Source organism: Esox lucius, chromosome 14, assembly GCF_011004845.1.
Source record: "Esox lucius isolate fEsoLuc1 chromosome 14, fEsoLuc1.pri, whole genome shotgun sequence".
NCBI lineage: Eukaryota > Metazoa > Chordata > Actinopteri > Esociformes > Esocidae > Esox > Esox lucius.
In genome coordinates this window covers 36,664,776-36,683,055 of record NC_047582.1, presented here as the reverse complement: position 1 = coordinate 36,683,055, position 18,280 = coordinate 36,664,776, and the positions used below count along the sequence as shown (strand labels likewise).

Here is an 18,280-nt window from a genome sequence, read left to right as displayed (position 1 = left end):
TGGAGCCACGCTGTTGTAATACGTGCAGAATGTGGTTTGGCATTGTCTTGCTGAAATAAGCAAGGCCTTCCATGAAAAAGATGTTATCTGGATGGCAGCATGTTGTTCCAAAACCTGTATATATTGTTTAGCATTAATGGTGCCTTCAAAGATGTGCAAGTCACCCATGTCATGTGCACTAATGCACCCCCATACCATCACGGATGCTGGCATTTGAAATGTGCGCTGATAGAGAAGCTTGATGGTCGCTCTCCTGTTTAGCCCGGAGGACATGGCATCCATGATTCTCAAAAATACATTTCAAATGTTGATTTGTCAGACCACACAACAGTTTTCCACTTCGCCTCAGTCCAACTAAAATGAGCTTGGGCCCAAAGAAGGCGGACGTGTTTCTGCATCTTGTTTATATATAGTTTCTTCTTTGCATGATCGATTTTTAACTTGCATTCGTGGATGCAGGGATGAACGGTGTTCACAGACAATGGTTTTCAGAAGTGTTCCTGAACCCATGCAGTGATTTCCACTATAGAATCATGTCATTTATTAATGCAGTGCTGCCTGAGGGCCCAAAGATCACGGCCATCCAATATTGGTTTTCGGCTTTGTTCATTGCATGCAGAGATTTCTGTATTGTCTGAATCTTTTAATTATATTATGTACCAAAGATGATGAAATCCTCAAACTCTGCAATTATATATTGAGAAACGTTATTCTTAAATTGTTGCACTATTTGCCCGCGCAGTCTTTCAGAGTGGTGAACCCCATTCCATCTCCACTTCTGAAAGACTCATTCTCTCTGGGGTATTCACTCAGTTGGTTGTTGAGCTTGTACTAGCATACGGGTGCACGCCCACCCACCACCCCTGCCTTCGCCTGTTTGATTCTGTGTTCCTTGTCCATCTGGTCACGCACTGACCTGGACTAGGTTTCATAGACTCTAGACTCAGCCTACCTTTAATTATTATAACTTGTACTCCTAACATTCACCTGGTGCAGCCAGAAGGACTGGTCACCCCTCTGAGCCTGGTTCCTCTCTAGGTTTCTCCATACATTTTGGCTTTCTTAGGGAGTTTTTCCTAGCCACTGAATTTCTAAATGTTTGTTGTTTGCCCCTAGGGGTTTTGGGAAGGGTGTTTTGTAAAAGCACTTTGTGACAACTGCTGATGTAAAAAAAAAAAAGAAAAAAAAGGGGGGGGGGTGGCATAAATAATATCAAGGTATGTTATTGTGGTAGTATTGTTACCCTAAAGGTGCGGAGCCTAATGCATAGATTTGCATGTACAGGGTTGTACGTAACTTCTCTACTGGTTACACTCAAACATGGTGTTTTTTGTATGAAATACTTTTTTGAAACACGTTGCTGGCATCAAATTCAAAGCGGCATATCTTTTTCAAGAAACAATAAAATGTCTCAGTTTTAACATTTTATATTTTGTCTTTGTACTATTTTTCTATTGAATATGGTGTTTAAATGACTTGCACATCATTTGCATTCTGTTTTTCTTTACTTTTTACGCAGCGTCCCAACTTCTTTGGAAACAGGGCTGTATGAACAAAATGCATCTCCAGTCAATGTATTGAACTATTGGGATGTTGTCTGTTATTAAAGCTACCTGTTGAAGACACTTGTGCTTTTCTTTACCCTCCATTATTTTTGAAATAGGTTTAGAATTGCACCTTTCATAAAGTAAAACAGCCTTTCAAAACCTCTGTTGCTATACTTCATTCACATGAAAATGACTGCCATCCTCTAGTTGTTTTAGAGAGAGATTTGTGCAAGGTGAGAAAAAAAACACTATATTAGAATTTGATATCTAATGACTTGATTAATCACAATAATAATCAACAGATGAATCGAGTACCAAAATAGTTGTTAGTTGCAGCCCTAATTAGATTTGATGTCAGACTAACAGCAGGATAGATTAAAGTACGGGTTAGATTTAATGTCAGACTAACAGCAGGATAGATTAAAGTACGGGTTAGATTTAATGTTAGACTAACAGTAGGATAGATTAAAGTACGGGTTAGATTTAACGTTAGACTAACAGCAGGATAGATTAAAGTACGGGTTAGATTTAATGTTAGACTAACAGTAGGATAGATTAAAGTACGGGTTAGATTTAATGTTGGACTAACAGCAGGATAGATTAAAGTTAGGGTTAGACTTGATGTTGGACTAACAGTAGGTCAGATTACAGTTAGGGTTAGACTTGATGTTGGGTTAACAGTAGGTCAGATTAAAGTTAGGGTTAGACTTGATTTTAGAGTAACAGCAGGATAGATTAAAGTTAGGGTTAGACTTGATGTTAGACTTACAGCAGCCGATCTCATCTGAGTTGTCAGAGCAGTCGGGGAAGTGATCACATTTCTGGTGTTTCCCTACACACTGACCGTTGGAGCAGCTAAACTGGTCTGGGGAGCAGTGGACTGGAGGAGGAAGGGGTTAAACAGGGTTAGATGACGTGTGTTCTGACAGGCTGCATCTGCCCTGGCGTGTGTGTGTGTGTTCTGACAGGCTGCATCTGTCCTGGCGTGTGTGTGTGTGTGTGTTCTGACAGGCTGCATCTGTCCTGGCGTGTGTGTGTGTGTGTGTTCTGACAGGCTGCATCTGTCCTGGCGTGTGTGTGTGTGTGTGTGTTCTGACAGGCTGCATCTGTCCTGGCGTGTGTGTGTGTGTTCTGACAGGCTGCATCTGCCCTGGCGTGCGTGTGTGTGTTCTGACAGGCTGCATCTGCCCTGGCGTGCGTGTGTTCTGACAGGCTGCATCTGCCCTGGCGTGCGTGTGTTCTGACAGGCTGCATCTGCCCTGGCGTGCGTGTGTTCTGACAGGCTGCATCTGCCCTGGCGTGCGTGTGTTCTGACAGGCTGCATCTGCCCTGGTGTGCGTGTGTTCTGACAGGCTGCATCTGCCCTGGTGTGCGTGTGTTCTGACAGGCTGCATCTGCCCTGGCGCGCGTGTGTTCTGACAGGCTGTATCTGTCCTGGCGCGCGTGTGTTCTGACAGGCTGTATCTGTCCTGGCGCGCGTGTGTTCTGACAGGCTGTATCTGTCCTGGCGCATGTGTGTGTGTGTGTTCTGACAGGCTGCATCTGTCCTGGCGCGCGCGTGTGTGTGTTCTGACAGGCTGCATCTGTCCTGGCGCGCGCGTGTGTGTGTTCTGACAGGCTGCATCTGTCCTGGCACATGTGTGTGTGTGTTCTGACAGGCTCTATCTGCCCTGGCGCATGTGTGTGTGTGTTCTGACAGGCTGCATCTGCCCTGGCGCATGTGTGTGTGTGTTCTGACAGGCTCTATCTGCCCTGGCGCATGTGTGTGTGTGTTCTGACAGGCTGCATCTGCCCTGGCGCGCGCGTGTGTTCTGACAGGCTGCATCTGTCCAGGCGCGTGTGTGTGTGTTCTGACAGGCCGTATCTGTCCTGGCGCGTGTGTGTGTGTGTTCTGACAGGCTGCATCTGTCCTGGCGCGCGTGTGTGTGTGTGTTCTGACAGGCTGCATCTGTCCTGGCGCGCGTGTGTGTGTGTGTTCTGACAGGCTGTATCTGTCCTGGCACATGTGTGTGTGTGTTCTGACAGGCTGTATCTGTCCAGGCGCGTGTGTGTGTGTTCTGACAGGCTCTATCTGCCCAGGCGCATGTGTGTGTTCTGACAGGCTCTATCTGCCCAGGCGCATGTGTGTGTGTGTTCTGACAGGCTCTATCTGCCCTGGCGCATGTGTGTGTGTGTTCTGACAGGCTGCATCTGCCCTGGCGCGTGTGTGTGTTCTGACAGGCCGCATCTGCCCTGGCGCGTGTGTGTGTTCTGACAGGCCGTATCTGTCCTGGCGCGTGTGTGTGTGTGTGTTCTGACAGGCTGTATCTGTCCTGGCGCATGTGTGTGTGTGTTCTGACAGGCTGTATCTGTCCTGGCGCGTGTGTGTGTGTGTTCTGACAGGCTCTATCTGCCCTGGCGCATGTGTGTGTGTGTTCTGACAGGCTGCATCTGTCCTGGCGCGCGCGTGTGTGTGTTCTGACAGGCTGCATCTGTCCAGGCGCGTGTGTGTGTGTTCTGACAGGCTCTATCTGCCCAGGCGCATGTGTGTGTTCTGACAGGCTCTATCTGCCCAGGCGCATGTGTGTGTGTGTTCTGACAGGCTGTATCTGTCCTGGCGCGTGTGTGTGTTCTGACAGGCTGTATCTGTCCTGGCGCGTGTGTGTGTTCTGACAGGCTGTATCTGTCCTGGCGCGTGTGTGTATGTTCTGACAGGCTGCATCTGCCCTGGCGCGTGGGTGTTCTCACCTTCACACTTGTTCTCGTCCGATCGGTCCTGACAGTTGTCCTCCCCGTTGCATCGCAGGCTGAGGTCCACACACTGAGTGGAGTCACACTGGAACTCGGACGGGGAACACAGGGGACAGTCCCGTTCGTCACTATGGTCGTCACACTCTGGGAAGCCATCGCAGCGCCACGCCTTGGGGATGCAGTCCACCTCCCCAGATGCACAGGAGAACTGTTCCGGAGAACAGGTGGGGGGCTCTGGGGGTCGGGTGGAGGGTCAAGGGTTAGAGCCATTGAATTCCTACGTGGTCACACTAAACCAACACTAATGGCTCCGATTCTAGGGGTTGGAATATTATCTGTATAATCAACCAGAGTCTGTGACCAGCAGGGTCAGGGGTCATACCTCCACAGGAGAGTTCATCCTGAAGCAGAACCAGGTGAACTGGACAGGAGCAACGAGTGGTTCCGTCTCCCTTGACGATACAGATGTGAGAACAGCCGCCATTGTCCCAGGTACATGGGTGTTTACCTGATGGGAAGAGGACACATCTGGTCAGAAGTCAGGGGAGACAAAGAAGTCACTAGTCTGGTGTTTTCCTGACTAGTCTTGATGTGTACTATTGTTAACTAACCACCAGTATGATACGACTGGTGTTCCTTTAGAGGTCAGTTCTTACTGTACTCATGTCCAGGTCATGGATATTATTCTATTTAGAGGTCATAGGTCAGTTCTTACTGTACTCTCTCATGTCCAGGTCGTGGACTGCATGGATGTCACTGAGTGTGGCAATACGAGCTTGGATCTTGGTCCTGCCCTCTCTTGTGGTCTTGTCGATGCGTTCGATCATCTGTTGCTGGCGGTCGATCCAGTACAGGTGGTTACCAAACACAGTCAAACCAACCGGCTGGAGAATGTTGGAGTCCTCGATCACAATCCGATTGGCTCCTGGCGGCGGGGGAGGGGCATAACAAGGAAAAAGGGAACAGGGTCAAGAACTGAAGCAGTTTTGCTCTTATTGTTATCTGAGTGGAGGCACACCGATGCTAAACTGTGATGCACCGCCACAGAATTTGTTTCCCAAAGCTGAGTGCAGTTTACCATCACATCAGCATCAGAGCAGAGCAACAATGTCCTGCACCCAACATTCGGGGAATCAAGCCTTGGAGTGAGGTCAAAGAAACGTAAATGTTTGTGTTGAACTGTCAGTAAGTGGCTGTCACATTGATATAAAGAAGGTAGCCATCGTCTGAGCGACAACCCAAGTTTAGAAGCTAACTAGCTAACTGTCACAACTTGATAGCTACAATCAGCAACAATAGATTAGCGTCATGCAGGCAGCAGAAAGAGAGATTTATCTGCAAAAATAAAACATCCTGTTTTTGTATTTTGCCTTCAAAATAAAAGTCTGCGTCATGTCTATATAGCGTGTAGTGTACATTTCCAAAGGGAAAACTGTGGGGAAAAATAACAACGAAACTAAATTACTACGTAAATAATACTTCAAGAATAGTATAAGGTGGAGCTCACTGAGAAATAGTTAGAGCCTTAGTTAATGTAGATAATATTAAAATAAATCCTATTTTGATGTCATTATTGTTGTTAATTTTCTTGTCCTGATTAGCTTTGGAGGGATTGTGTTGTAATTCCAATCACACTATTTCTTCCATCCCCCCACTGTAATGTAAAAACGATTCAGTGTCACAGTGAATGTGTTGTACCAAATATTCAGGAGAGTTTGTAATCGGCAGTCGTGGAACCGGTCAACTCACCCGATCGGCAGTCGTTGAACCGGTCAACTCACCCGATCGGCAGTCGTTGAACCGTTCAACTCACCCGATCGGCAGTCGTGGAACCGTTCAACTCACCCGATCGGCAGTCGTGGAACCGGTCAACTCACCCGATCGGCAGTCGTGGAACCGGTCAACTCACCCGATCGGCAGTCGTGGAACCGGTCAACTCACCCGATCGGCAGTCGTGGAACCGGTCAACTCACCCGATCGGCAGTCGTTGAACCGTTCAACTCACCCTATCGGCAGTCGTTGAATCAGTCAACTCACCCGTGAGGTCGCTGCTCTCGATGCGACGGAGATCCGAGTCGACCCAGAACAGCTTGCCCACTTCGTTGTCTATGGCCAGGGCAACAGGCTTCCCCAGGCCACTGAAGAACAGCACCTCTCTCTCTGTCCCATCCAGCGCTGCTCGCTCTATCTTAGGGCTACGCTCCTGCAGGTTGGTAAAGTACATATAGCTGTGGAGAGAAAGGAGGCAACAACCTTAACATTCCAGAGAGGGAAACGACCCTAACAGTATTCCAGAGAGGGAAACAACCCTAACAGTATTCCAGAGAGGGAAACAACCCTAACAGTATTCCAGAGAGGGAAACAACCCTAACAGTATTCCAGAGAAGGAAAACAACCCTAACATTCCAGATAGTATGGCTGCAACAGTTATTTTGATAATTAATTTGTTGATTATTAATACATTTTTATAATCGTATAAACAAGATACATTTCAGGATTAAATCCAAATTGCACAATGTTCTCTTAAAAACAACTTGAAAAAGTTCAATAGCAACAGATGTTATAGGATTTTTTTTTTTACAAAGCTGCTATTCTAAACGGCTTTGATAATTAATAATAACAAAAACTATTCAAAATAGTATGATAAAATACCACTAGTATGATATAACATGTTAGAATTCACCCTGAACTGCATCTTCGACCGCTAGCTTGATACTTCTTCGAGGTCAGAGTTCACCTGTCAGGGGTCAGCGTTGATAGATATTTGCACATACCCTCTCTCGGGGTTGACCACAATGGCTCTAGGTTTGTCATGTTCCCCTCTCAGAACCACTCCCACACGGCTGCCATCTGTCCGTGTCACGTTGATGACGTTAGTGACCTCGCTGGTCCAGTAGATGAAGCGGCTGTAAATGTCGATGCTCAGGTCAAATGGCTGGAGGCCCAGGTTAGGACTCCCCACATTGCTGGACACCACAGTCATACTCTGCAAGAATTGGAGAAGCATGTCAATCAACTGATGTTATGGACAGGAACTCAATGACCTTTTACCTCTGCTAGCTACCTGTCAAGGTATCTGGCAAACGTCATTATTTGGCATAATCATTAACCTCTAAATGACTGGCACTTTGTGTAATTATAGTTATGACTCGGGGAGGAGCGGGGAGAAGGAATACTGGTCATCATTTCTATACATTTGTTTATTTAACCTTTCAATTAGTATGTCTGTATTATTTATTACATCGCTCTTCATTTTCATTTCCTAGAGTTAGAATAATGTCACATGCTTGATGTCTCTAACAATGTTTGTATCTTGTATAGCTGTGTCAACTTTGTTATATGGGGCTTGCCTGGTCAGAGTCCCTTAACCCATTGCTAGTTGTTATATGGGGCTTAACTGGTCAGTCTCCAAATCCCTGCTAGCCATCAGTCACCACACTGATTGAGGAGATCAATCAAGTTACATTTACTACAATAAAATCACAACAGCTGATTTTCGGCACGGTTTTAAACCTTACCATGTTCCCGTCCTCCTGAGCTCTGCGGATGACGTTCAGTTTGGAGTCAATCCAGTACAGCTGTTTATCCAGAGGGTCATAGTCGATGGCCCTGACGTTCCTCAGGCTGTGGATGGGCAGGATGATGTCCGGAGACTGCTGCTCATCCATCACCATCCGGTTAATGGCTGACTTCTGACTGAACAGGAGGAAGGACGTCGGCGCTGGAGGAGAGCAAGAAGAGACCATCAGAAAATGTTTGAGAAAAGGCAATAGGAGAGAGACTGAGAAGATTCAGCCAGAGGCAGCATGTTGACACATGGTAGGCTGTCTTACCGCTGCACGTCTTGTTGTCGTAGTTTAGGGAGAAGTGGGCGGGGCATCCGCACACAAAGCTGCTGATTGGCACAGCCAGACAGAGGTGTGAGCAGTGCCCATTGGTGGAGGCGCAAGCATTCCAGCCCCCCTGACGAGACGAATGAAAGACCAGGATGTCCATCACATAGTCCAGATGACCTTGTATGACAGTGCGGTTCTGTCCTGACGTCTTATTTGCCCGCTCAATGCTACGCTGAGACCAGTCCGTCCAATAGATATAGTCTTGGTACTGAGTAAGGCCAAATGGGTGTGGCAGGTCATCAGCGATCACCTCACGCTCCAAACCTGGTGGACAGAGGGAACCATTAGTCTAGCAAAGGGCAGAGTGAAAAGATAGACCAGTAAAGGACAGAAGTATGAGAGAACAGTGCAGTCTGAGCTGGCCATGAGACCAGGCATTCACATAGAATCTCTCTAGATCCTTCAGTCATTGGTCTTCGCTTGTGGACTCTCCTGTTCAGCTAACCCCACAGGTTTTCAATGGGTTTAGGTCCGGGGCCTGTAATGGCCACTGTTTAAGCTTCGTTGTGGTTGGGTGAACTATTTTAGAGTGTATCAGGAAAAAGCTGTTGGATAATTTTCCTGCTGGAACATCCAACGATGTGATGTCATGTATCCTAACAGTTCCTAAGGTTCCAAAGCTATTTCAGGGCTTGACAACGATGCTGGCCCGATGGCCCAAAGAGTCAAGTCGGGACTAATGGGACCAATGTGGTTCTTTTTTCAAAGGTTTTTTCAGTCCCTGACCAGCCATGACAATAGCAAACAGCACCTGGTCTCCATGACAGCCAGCCAAGGGTGGCTGACAATCTGTCTTCAGGGCCCTTGGTCGTACTGGTCAAGAATTTAAATGCAGATGCCCATTGGGTGATCGCATGACTTATAACCACATACCAAGTAACTAAGATGAACCATACTCGGGGATGTATGAGTTAGTGTTTTGTTTAAGTCAAATGTTTTGTTGACTTATCTTTTTATACATTTTCATAATTGGAAATGTAATGAAAGAAATATGACAATATTTTTGGTTTTATATCCAGAATGCATTTCATAAAGGATTAAACATTTTCAGTAACAAAAGTATTTTGTTCTATGTTGTAATGCTGATATATTACAACTTTAAGAAGGAGGGAAAATAAAAATGTTTTTAGGGCCAATAAGTTTCAAATAAGTTGGCAAAGAGTTTATATGTTGAGCCCTGCCTTTGGAAGCAAAATTGCCCACAACATCACATTTCCAGCATCACACTTCAGGGGGGACTCAGTTATTTTCTGCATGACCCTCCATCTTTATACGCCAAACCCACTGCTGATGTTTGGAGCCAAAAAGTTCAACCAAAAACCATACGTTTAAAGGGGGTTAAAGAATGCCGAAACAACAAGCTGGTTTTAAGGAACTATGCCAACCTCCCCATCCTTTGTTCATTCTCCCCTCAGCCCAATGTTGTACCCAGCACCAAGCTAATTGAGAACATATTCCATTTTTGTCATCTGATATCGGCATCAAGCACACACTGAGATATAAATAGAGGAGCTCCCCTCAGCCTCATGTGCAGGGCTGGAATGTTGGAGGCCAAACAAAGTCATTCCACTGGAGGGTCACAACGGCTGGAATGGTGTGTAAGAGAAAGACGTTTACAATGCAAACCGTACTTAAATTCCCTTGGAAGATCCTGTCAGTAAATATCACAACACAACGAGGACAATACTATTGTCATTATGATGAAAGCAGTAGTCAGAGAGAGACTGTCAGTTGTGTCGGTGCGCGTGCGGGTGGTGTCGGTGCGCGTGCGGGTGGTGTCGGTGCGCGTGCGGGTGGTGTCGGTGCGCGTGCGGGTGGTGTCGGTGCGCGTGCGGGTGGTGTCGGTGCGCGTGCGGGTGGTGTCGGTGCGGGTGGTGTCAGTGCGCGTGCGGGTGGTGTCAGTGCGCGTGCGGGTGGTGTCAGTGCGCGTGCGGGTGGGTGGTGTCAGTGCGCGTGCGGGTGGGTGGTGTCAGTGCGCGTGCGGGTGGGTGGTGTCAGTGCGCGTGGGGGTGGGTGGTGTCAGTGCGCGTGGGGGTGGGTGGTGTCAGTGCGCGTGGGGGTGGGTGGTGTCAGTGCGCGTGGGGGTGGGTGGTGTCAGTGCGCGTGCGGGTGGGTGGTGTCAGTGCGCGTGCGGGTGGGTGGTGTCAGTGCGCGTGCGGGTGGGTGGTGTCAGTGCGCGTGCGGGTGGGTGGTGTCAGTGCGCGTGCGGGTGGGTGGTGTCAGTGCGCGTGCGGGTGGGTGGTGTCAGTGCGCGTGGGGGTGGGTGGTGTCAGTGCGCGTGGGGGTGGGTGGTGTCGGTGCGCGTGGGGGTGGGTGGTGTCGGTGCGCGTGGGGGTGGGTGGTGTCGGTGCGCGTGCGGGTGGTGTCGGTGCGCGTGCGGGTGGTGTCGGTGCGCGTGCGGGTGGTGTCGGTGCGCGTGCGGGTGGTGTCGGTGCGCGTGCGGGTGGTGTCAGTGCGCGTGGGGGTGGGTGGTGTCAGTGCGCGTGCGTGTGGGGGTGGGTGGTGTCAGTGTGCGTGCGTGTGGGGGTGGGTGGTGTCAGTAGTGTGGTAACCTACCCAGCATGTTTGAGGACTCTATAAGGGTGGTGTCCAGGTCAGTCCAGTAGAGGCGTCTCTCTGCGTAGTCGATTGTCAGCCCGTTAGCTCGGCCCACATTGGGCACCAGAGTGACCCGTCCTGTCCCGTCCATCGCAGCCCGGTCAATCTTCGGTTTCCCCCCCCCACTCGGTCCAATACATAAAACTACACAAAAACAAAAAACAAACAGCAACATTTGTTTGTGCGTCTCCATTTGATTGCTATGAAACAAGCTTTTGCTGAATTTCTTCGTAAAATACCAGACCCTCATAAATCTGGGAGACGGATTTGGCTACTTAATGGATCCAGAAATTGTTTTTGACTACAGGGTAACAGGCGTCTGCTGAAGACTACAGTAGTCTAATACCACAAAAACACCCCACAGAAATTATCCACGCTCCCAAAACAAATCACCCCTCCATACCCACAAAAACAAATCACCCCTCCATACCCACAAAAACAAATCACCCCTCCATACCCACAAAAACAAATCACCCCTCCATACCCACAAAAACAAATCACCCCTCCATACCCACAAAAACAAATCACCCCTCCATACCCACAAAAACAAATCACCCCTCCATACCCACAAAAACAAATCACCCCTCCATACCCACAAAAACAAATCACCCCTCCATACCCACAAAAACAAATCACCCCTCCATACCCACAAAAACAAATCACCCCTCCATACCCACAAAAACAAATCACCCCTCCATACCCACCAAACGTCATCCATCCCACACCCACCAAACGTCATCCACCCCACCAAACGTCATCCACCCCACCAAACGTCATCCACCCCACCCCCACCAAACGTCATCCACCCCACCCCCACCAAACGTCATCCACCCCACACCCACCAAACGTCATCCACCCCACACCCACCAAACGACATCCATCCCACACCCACCAAACGACATCCAACCCACACCCACCAAACGACATCCAACCCACACCCACCAAACGACATCCAACCCACACCCACCAAACGACATCCAACCCACACCCACCAAACGACATCCAACCCACACCCACCAAACGTCATCCAATCCACACCCACCAAACGTCATCCACCCCACACCCACCAAACGTCATCCACCCACTCCCACCAAACGTCATCCACTCCTCACCCCTCAGCAGGATCCAGAGCCAAGGCCCGTGGGCTGTCCAGATCCTTCCACACCAGAACCTGTCTGTGCTGTCCGTCCAGCTTGGCCACCTCAATACGATTGGTCCCTGTGTCAGCCCAATACAAATTCTTCCCCAGCCAGTCCACTGCCATGCCTTCTGGGTAGTCCAGGCCGAACTCCACCACATGCTCCAGAGCGCTACCATTCATGAATGCACGGCTTATTGTCTGAAGGAGGAGGAGAGGTAACATTTGGGTTGAATGATCACATCCATAACAACCCTGCTAATATCTGAACAAAAACCCCTAAAGATCTCAATGCGCGCACACACAGAATTAAACATATTTCCAGTACCTCAAACAGTACACCCCCCCCCCCCCCCCCCCCACATATACCTTCAGGGTGACCCCCCCCCCCCACATATACCTTCAGTGTGACCCCCCTCCCCCCCCCCCCCCATATACCTTCACGGTGACCCCCACCCCCACATATACCTTCACGGTGACCCCCACCCCCCCATATACCTTCAGTGTGACCCCCACCCCCCCATATACCTTCAGGGTGACCCCCACCCCCCCATATACCTTCAGGGTGACAGCCCCCCCCCACATATACCTTCAGGGTGACAGCCCCCCCCCACATATACCTTCAGGGTGACCCCCACCCCCACATATACCTTCAGGGTGACAGCCCCCCCCCACATATACCTTCAGGGTGACAGCCCCCCCCCACATATACCTTCAGGGTGACAGCCCCCCCCCCCACATATACCTTCAGGGTGACCCCCACCCCCCCATATACCTTCAGGGTGACCCCCACCCCCCCCATATACCTTCAGGGTGACCCCCACCCCCCCATATACCTTCAGGGTGACCCCCACCCCCCCATATACCTTCAGGGTGACCCCCACCCCCCCATATACCTTCAGGGTGACAGCCCCCCCCCCACATATAACTTCACGGTGACAGCCCCCCCCCACATATACCTTCAGGGTGACAGCCCCCCCCCACATATACCTTCAGGGTGACAGCCCCCCCCCACATATACCTTCAGGGTGACAGCCCCCCCCCCACATATACCTTCAGGGTGACAGCCCCCCCCCACATATACCTTCAGGGTGACAGCCCCCCCCCCACATATACCTTCAGGGTGACCCCCACCCCCCCATATACCTTCAGGGTGACAGCCCCCCCCCACATATACCTTCAGGGTGACAGCCCCCCCCCACATATACCTTCAGGGTGACACCCCCCCCCCCCATATACCTTCAGGGTGACAGCCCCCCCCCACATATAACTTCACGGTGACCCCCACCCCCCCATATACCTTCAGGGTGACAGCCCCCCCCCACATATACCTTCAGGGTGACAGCCCCCCCCCCACATATACCTTCAGGGTGACAGCCCCCCCCCACATATACCTTCAGGGTGACAGCCCCCCCCCACATATACCTTCAGGGTGACAGCCCCCCCCCCACATATACCTTCAGGGTGATGTCAGTCCAGTAGATGCGGTTGTCAGTGACGTCGAAGTCGAGAGCTGATGCCTCCTTGACGCCTGACAACGGAATGGCCACGTTGTTGTGGTTGGTTTCCAAGGAGATGCGTCTGATGTCAGTGTGGCGGGAGAAGAGGAGGAAGGCCTCCGGGACGATGCAGGTGGACAGGTCAGAGATCAGCTCCAGACCGATCGGACAGGCACACTGGACGCCCGTCGGCTTGTACAGGCACAGGTGGCTACAGCCACCATTGGCCTCGGCACATGGGTTTGTACCTGGATGGGGGGAGGGGGGTTGGCGTCATTCTGGGTGAAGCCAGAACGGCCTCAGCTGAAGAGCGCTGATAACATTTATGTGAAGTTCTCCCCCAGTCCCCCTGACTGCCTCAGCTGATATCTGGGCTTGGTTCACCAACATGGTCTACTGGAATTACCTTCTCCACTTCTCAAATAAGTGGACTACTTTTACTCAGGACGTAGACCCAAGGCAGTCCATTTACTAGGCCTTGACAACACTGCCTTCAGGACTGTACATTCAATAAATCACCTTGACCAAACAAACGAGTTGCACTAATATCATGTTATTTCCAACAGTAAACGCATTTGTAGTCGTTTAGGGGAACTCCTCAGCATGCATACAGAATAACCAACAGTTTTGCATTTCAGAGGAGTCAGAATTATGAAATGACTACAGCTACAGCCGTGATTGGTTGGGATGTGATGTTGCTAGGGGTTACCCACCGAACGTCTTGTGTACGTAGGTAGCCTTTAGCCCCATGAGGTCAGGCAGCTGGTCTATGATGACCTCCCTCTCGGCCGTGTGTTTATGGACCCTCTCAATGCTACGTCTCTGCCAGTCCGTCCAGTAGATGAAGTCCCCCAGGAGGCTGAAGCCAAAGATGTGAGGCAGTTTGTCATCCAGCAGCACCCTCCTGCCGGAACCATCCATGCCAATCATCTGAAACGACAGGAGGAAGGAGGCCCTTTAATACCATCCACATGAAGCAGCTTGTCACATTTCAGCCCATAAAAAGTAGTAAAACAAGTGTCCGTCAAACAGGGACGGGAAAGCAAACCCGATTTCCACATTTTGTCATAAAGCCGCAGAGCATTTGGAGAACCCTGGCAGGAACCGTGGCATGGAACCGTGGCATGGAACCGTTGAGACCTGGCAGAACATCTCAGTGCTGCTAATTAGAACCAGGAGGTGGCTCAACAACCAACGGAACATATGGCTCACAGATTCACCTCCTTACCTCCCCGACTCTAGCGCCCGTCGCCCCGGCTGTTATATCCACTAAGCCGGTAGAGGTTGAGGCATGCAGCTGTAGCAGTTACATCTCAGTTAGTAGAAATAAAGATTACAAATACACACAAACAGTTGAGAGGGCTCTCTACACAGACACACACATACTGAAATCACTGGATGTCTACATACTAAGTTTCCATCCTGAGTGAAATTACCTCAGCCAAAAGTTCTCTGCTGATTTGGGAGTCGTGACCACAGTGGTGTGTTTGTGTCTATGTGCTGTGTGTAGAGTGTGTGTAGTGTCTTTGTGTGTAGAGTGTGTGTGACCGCATTGCGGTGTGGGTCTTAGATTCTGGTGCTATTCTAAACAGAGAGAACCGCAGCTGGAGTGGAGACCGAGATCGGAACCAGATGTGGACCAAAACCAAAACCCTGTGAGCAGACCTCCTCGCCCTCCAAATAAAACTTGACAGGCCCAGCAGCATGTGGGGGGAGTGGGGGAGGTGTGCCTGTGGGGGTGGGACAATGACACTCCATGGGGTAAAACAAACAGACTAGCTGGAATACGCCAACATGGTGATATGTTGGATGAGGATGTACTGAAACACGCCAACATGGTGATATGTTGGATGAGGATGTATTGAAACACGTCAACATGGTGATATGTTGGATGAGGATGTACTGAAACACGCCAACATGGTGATATGTTGGATGAGGATGTACTGAAACACGCCAACATGGTGATATGTTGGATGAGGATGTACTGAAACACGCCAACATGGTGATATGTTGGATGAGGATGTTCTGAAACACGCCAACATGGTGATATGTTGGATGAGGATGTACTGAAACACGCCAACATGGTGATATGTTGGATGAGGATGTTCTGAAACACGCCAACATGGTGATATGTTGGATGAGGATGTTCTGAAACACGCCAACATGGTGATATGCTGGATGAGGATGTTCTGAAACACGCCAACATGGTGATATGCTGGATGAGGATGTTCTGAAACACGCCAACATGGTGATATGCTGGATGAGGATGTATTGAAACAAGTCAACATGGTGATATGCTGGATGAGGATGTATTGAAACACGTCAACATGGTGATATGTTGGATGAGGATGTACTGAAACACACCAACATGGTGATATGCTGGATGAGGATGTATTGAAACACGCCAACATGGTGATATGCTGGATGAGGATGTACTGAAACAAGCCAACATGGTGATATGCTGGATGAGGATGTACTGAAACACACCAACATGGTGATATGTTGGATGAGGATGTATTGAAAGACGTCAACATGGTGATATGTTGGATGAGGATGTACTGAAACACACCAACATGGTGATATGCTGGATGAGGATGTACTGAAACACGTCAACATGGTGATATGTTGGATGAGGATGTATTGAAACACGCCAACATGGTGATATGTTGGATGAGGATGTATTGAAACACGCCAACATGGTGATATGTTGAATGAGGATGTATTGAAACACAGGAGACATGGTGATATTCTGGGCTAGGCCTCAGTCCAAACTACAGGGCTCCTGCATTTTGCAACCCTTTTTCTTCGCTTTTCAAATTAATATTTTTAATTGGTTGCATCAGACTGTTCTTTATGACCAGACTGTTATTTAAGTTTCATGATTTGGTGAAAAAGTACTGTAAATCATTCTTGACCTGATAAACTCTCCACATTACATTTTGCCTGTTTCAAGAGTTGTGTTAAACTGCGTATAACTGCGTATAACTGCGTATAACTGCGTATAACTGCGTATAACTGCGTATAACCCCTCTCACCCTCCCTCCATATGAGAGAGTAACTTAATAGTCTCCGGTTGGTGCATGAAAAGGGAAGTCAGCTATTAATCGAGATCAAAATAGTGTCATGTATGACTGTCACGATATCAGATTTTCACCACACGATTATCGTGGCCAATAGAATTCACAGTAACTACATTATCGCAGTATCTACAGAAAATTTGAAAAAAATACAATGCTGCCAAATTCATGTTTTTCTCTTTTTTGGCAAATGGATTACACTCAAAATAAGAGTGTATGGAGGTGGAGGGAGTCTGTAACCGTAACTGTACAAAATAAACAAATAAAAGTGCACAAAAATAACAATTACACTTAATGGATAGTGAAAAGGCCACCTGATGATATGTTATACACCATCCACAAGACCTAAGAGGAGTTTCTGGAAAAATACAAAAAAAAATTGCCAAGTGAATAGGCTACGAAAAGGCATTAATTCAAACACTAGTGTATAGGTCCAGTGTATAGGGCCAGACTCGTAGTTTAAGCAAATGCATTGTTTGCTCATGACTAAGCTATGGAAAAACCAAGAAGAATTTTTGCGATTAGGCTACTTAAACGGTGCGTCTTTGCGGATCTCTTCTGGGGGTTCTAGACGGACTAATGAGGTGATGTCAACACTAGTGCATAGCTTCCATCTCCGTGTTGAAGCACATGCATCGTTAGTCTATAAGTGACATGAATAAGGTATCGAAAAACCAAGAAAAATACAACTTCAGTTTCACCTACTGAATACGTTACCATCATGCGTATTATTAACATGATATCAACATTTTGATATTGAAAAATATATTATGTTCTCTTCATGGTTGTTGGTATAAATGAGAACGTTAGCATACTTACATGGTAAAATAACCGATTTTCTCCATTTGATGTATGTATTATTACATACAGACAATACTAGCAGCCTAATCATAAATGTAGAGAGCAATGTAAACATCTAATGAATTTACGAAAATAATAAAGTTTAAGTAGAACCTAATATGCAACTTATATTTTAAAGTAAGGCAATGATTTTTTTCCCATGTGCTGGTGCCACCAACTGAAAAACTGTGGGGTGGAATGTATGGAGCCCTGTCTGTCCTGGTTAAATCACTGAGGGGTGGAGAGTCTGGAGCCCTGTCTGTCCTGGTTAAATCACTGAGGGGTGGAGAGTCTGGAGCCCTGTCTGTCCTGGTTAAATCACTGAGGGGTGGAGAGTCTGGAGCCCTGTCTGTCCTGGTTAAATCACTGAGGGGTGGAGAGTCTGGAGCCCTGTCTGTCCTGGTTAAATCACTGAGGGGTAGAGAGTCTGGAGCCCTGTCTGTCCTGGTTAAATCACTGAGGGGTGGAGAGTCTGGAGCCCTGTCTGTCCTGGTTAAATCACTGAGGGGTAGAGAGTCTGGAGCCCTGTCTGTCCTGGTTAAATCACTGAGGGGTGGAGAGTCTGGAGCCCTGTCTGTCCTGGTTAAATCACTGAGGGGTAGAGAGTCTGGAGCCCTGTCTGTCCTGGTTAAATCAATGAGGGGTGGAGAGTCTGGAGCCCTGTCTGTCCTGGTTAAATCACTGAGGGGTAGAGAGTCTGGAGCCCTGTCTGTCCTGGTTAAATCACTGAGGGGTGGAGAGTCTGGAGCCCTGTCTGTCCTGGTTAAATCACTGAGGGGTAGAGAGTCTGGAGCCCTGTCTGTCCTGGTTAAATCACTGAGGGGTGGAGAGTCTGGAGCCCTGTCTGTCCTGGTTAAATCACTGAGGGGTGGAGAGTCTGGAGCCCTGTCCTGCCTTTTCTGGGTTGAAGACAGAGTGGTGGAAGCTATGGCTGCAGACCAAATGGAATCCTATT

General features: G+C 48.7%; 1 protein-coding gene across 1 annotated transcript in view; it reads right to left on the bottom strand.

The window, feature by feature from the left end:
* The window catches only part of lrp6 (low density lipoprotein receptor-related protein 6), a 54,229-nt gene that overhangs the window by 8,185 nt on the left and 27,764 nt on the right, over positions 1-18,280 (bottom strand). The window contains 13 exon segments of the mRNA XM_029125027.2: positions 2,317-2,427; positions 4,275-4,511; positions 4,660-4,785; positions 4,993-5,202; positions 6,315-6,505; positions 7,052-7,263; positions 7,796-7,998; positions 8,111-8,437; positions 10,730-10,892; positions 10,894-10,915; positions 11,884-12,110; positions 13,367-13,656; positions 14,122-14,338. Of these exon segments, the coding sequence (XP_028980860.1) occupies positions 2,317-2,427; positions 4,275-4,511; positions 4,660-4,785; positions 4,993-5,202; positions 6,315-6,505; positions 7,052-7,263; positions 7,796-7,998; positions 8,111-8,437; positions 10,730-10,892; positions 10,894-10,915; positions 11,884-12,110; positions 13,367-13,656; positions 14,122-14,338 (2,536 nt within the window).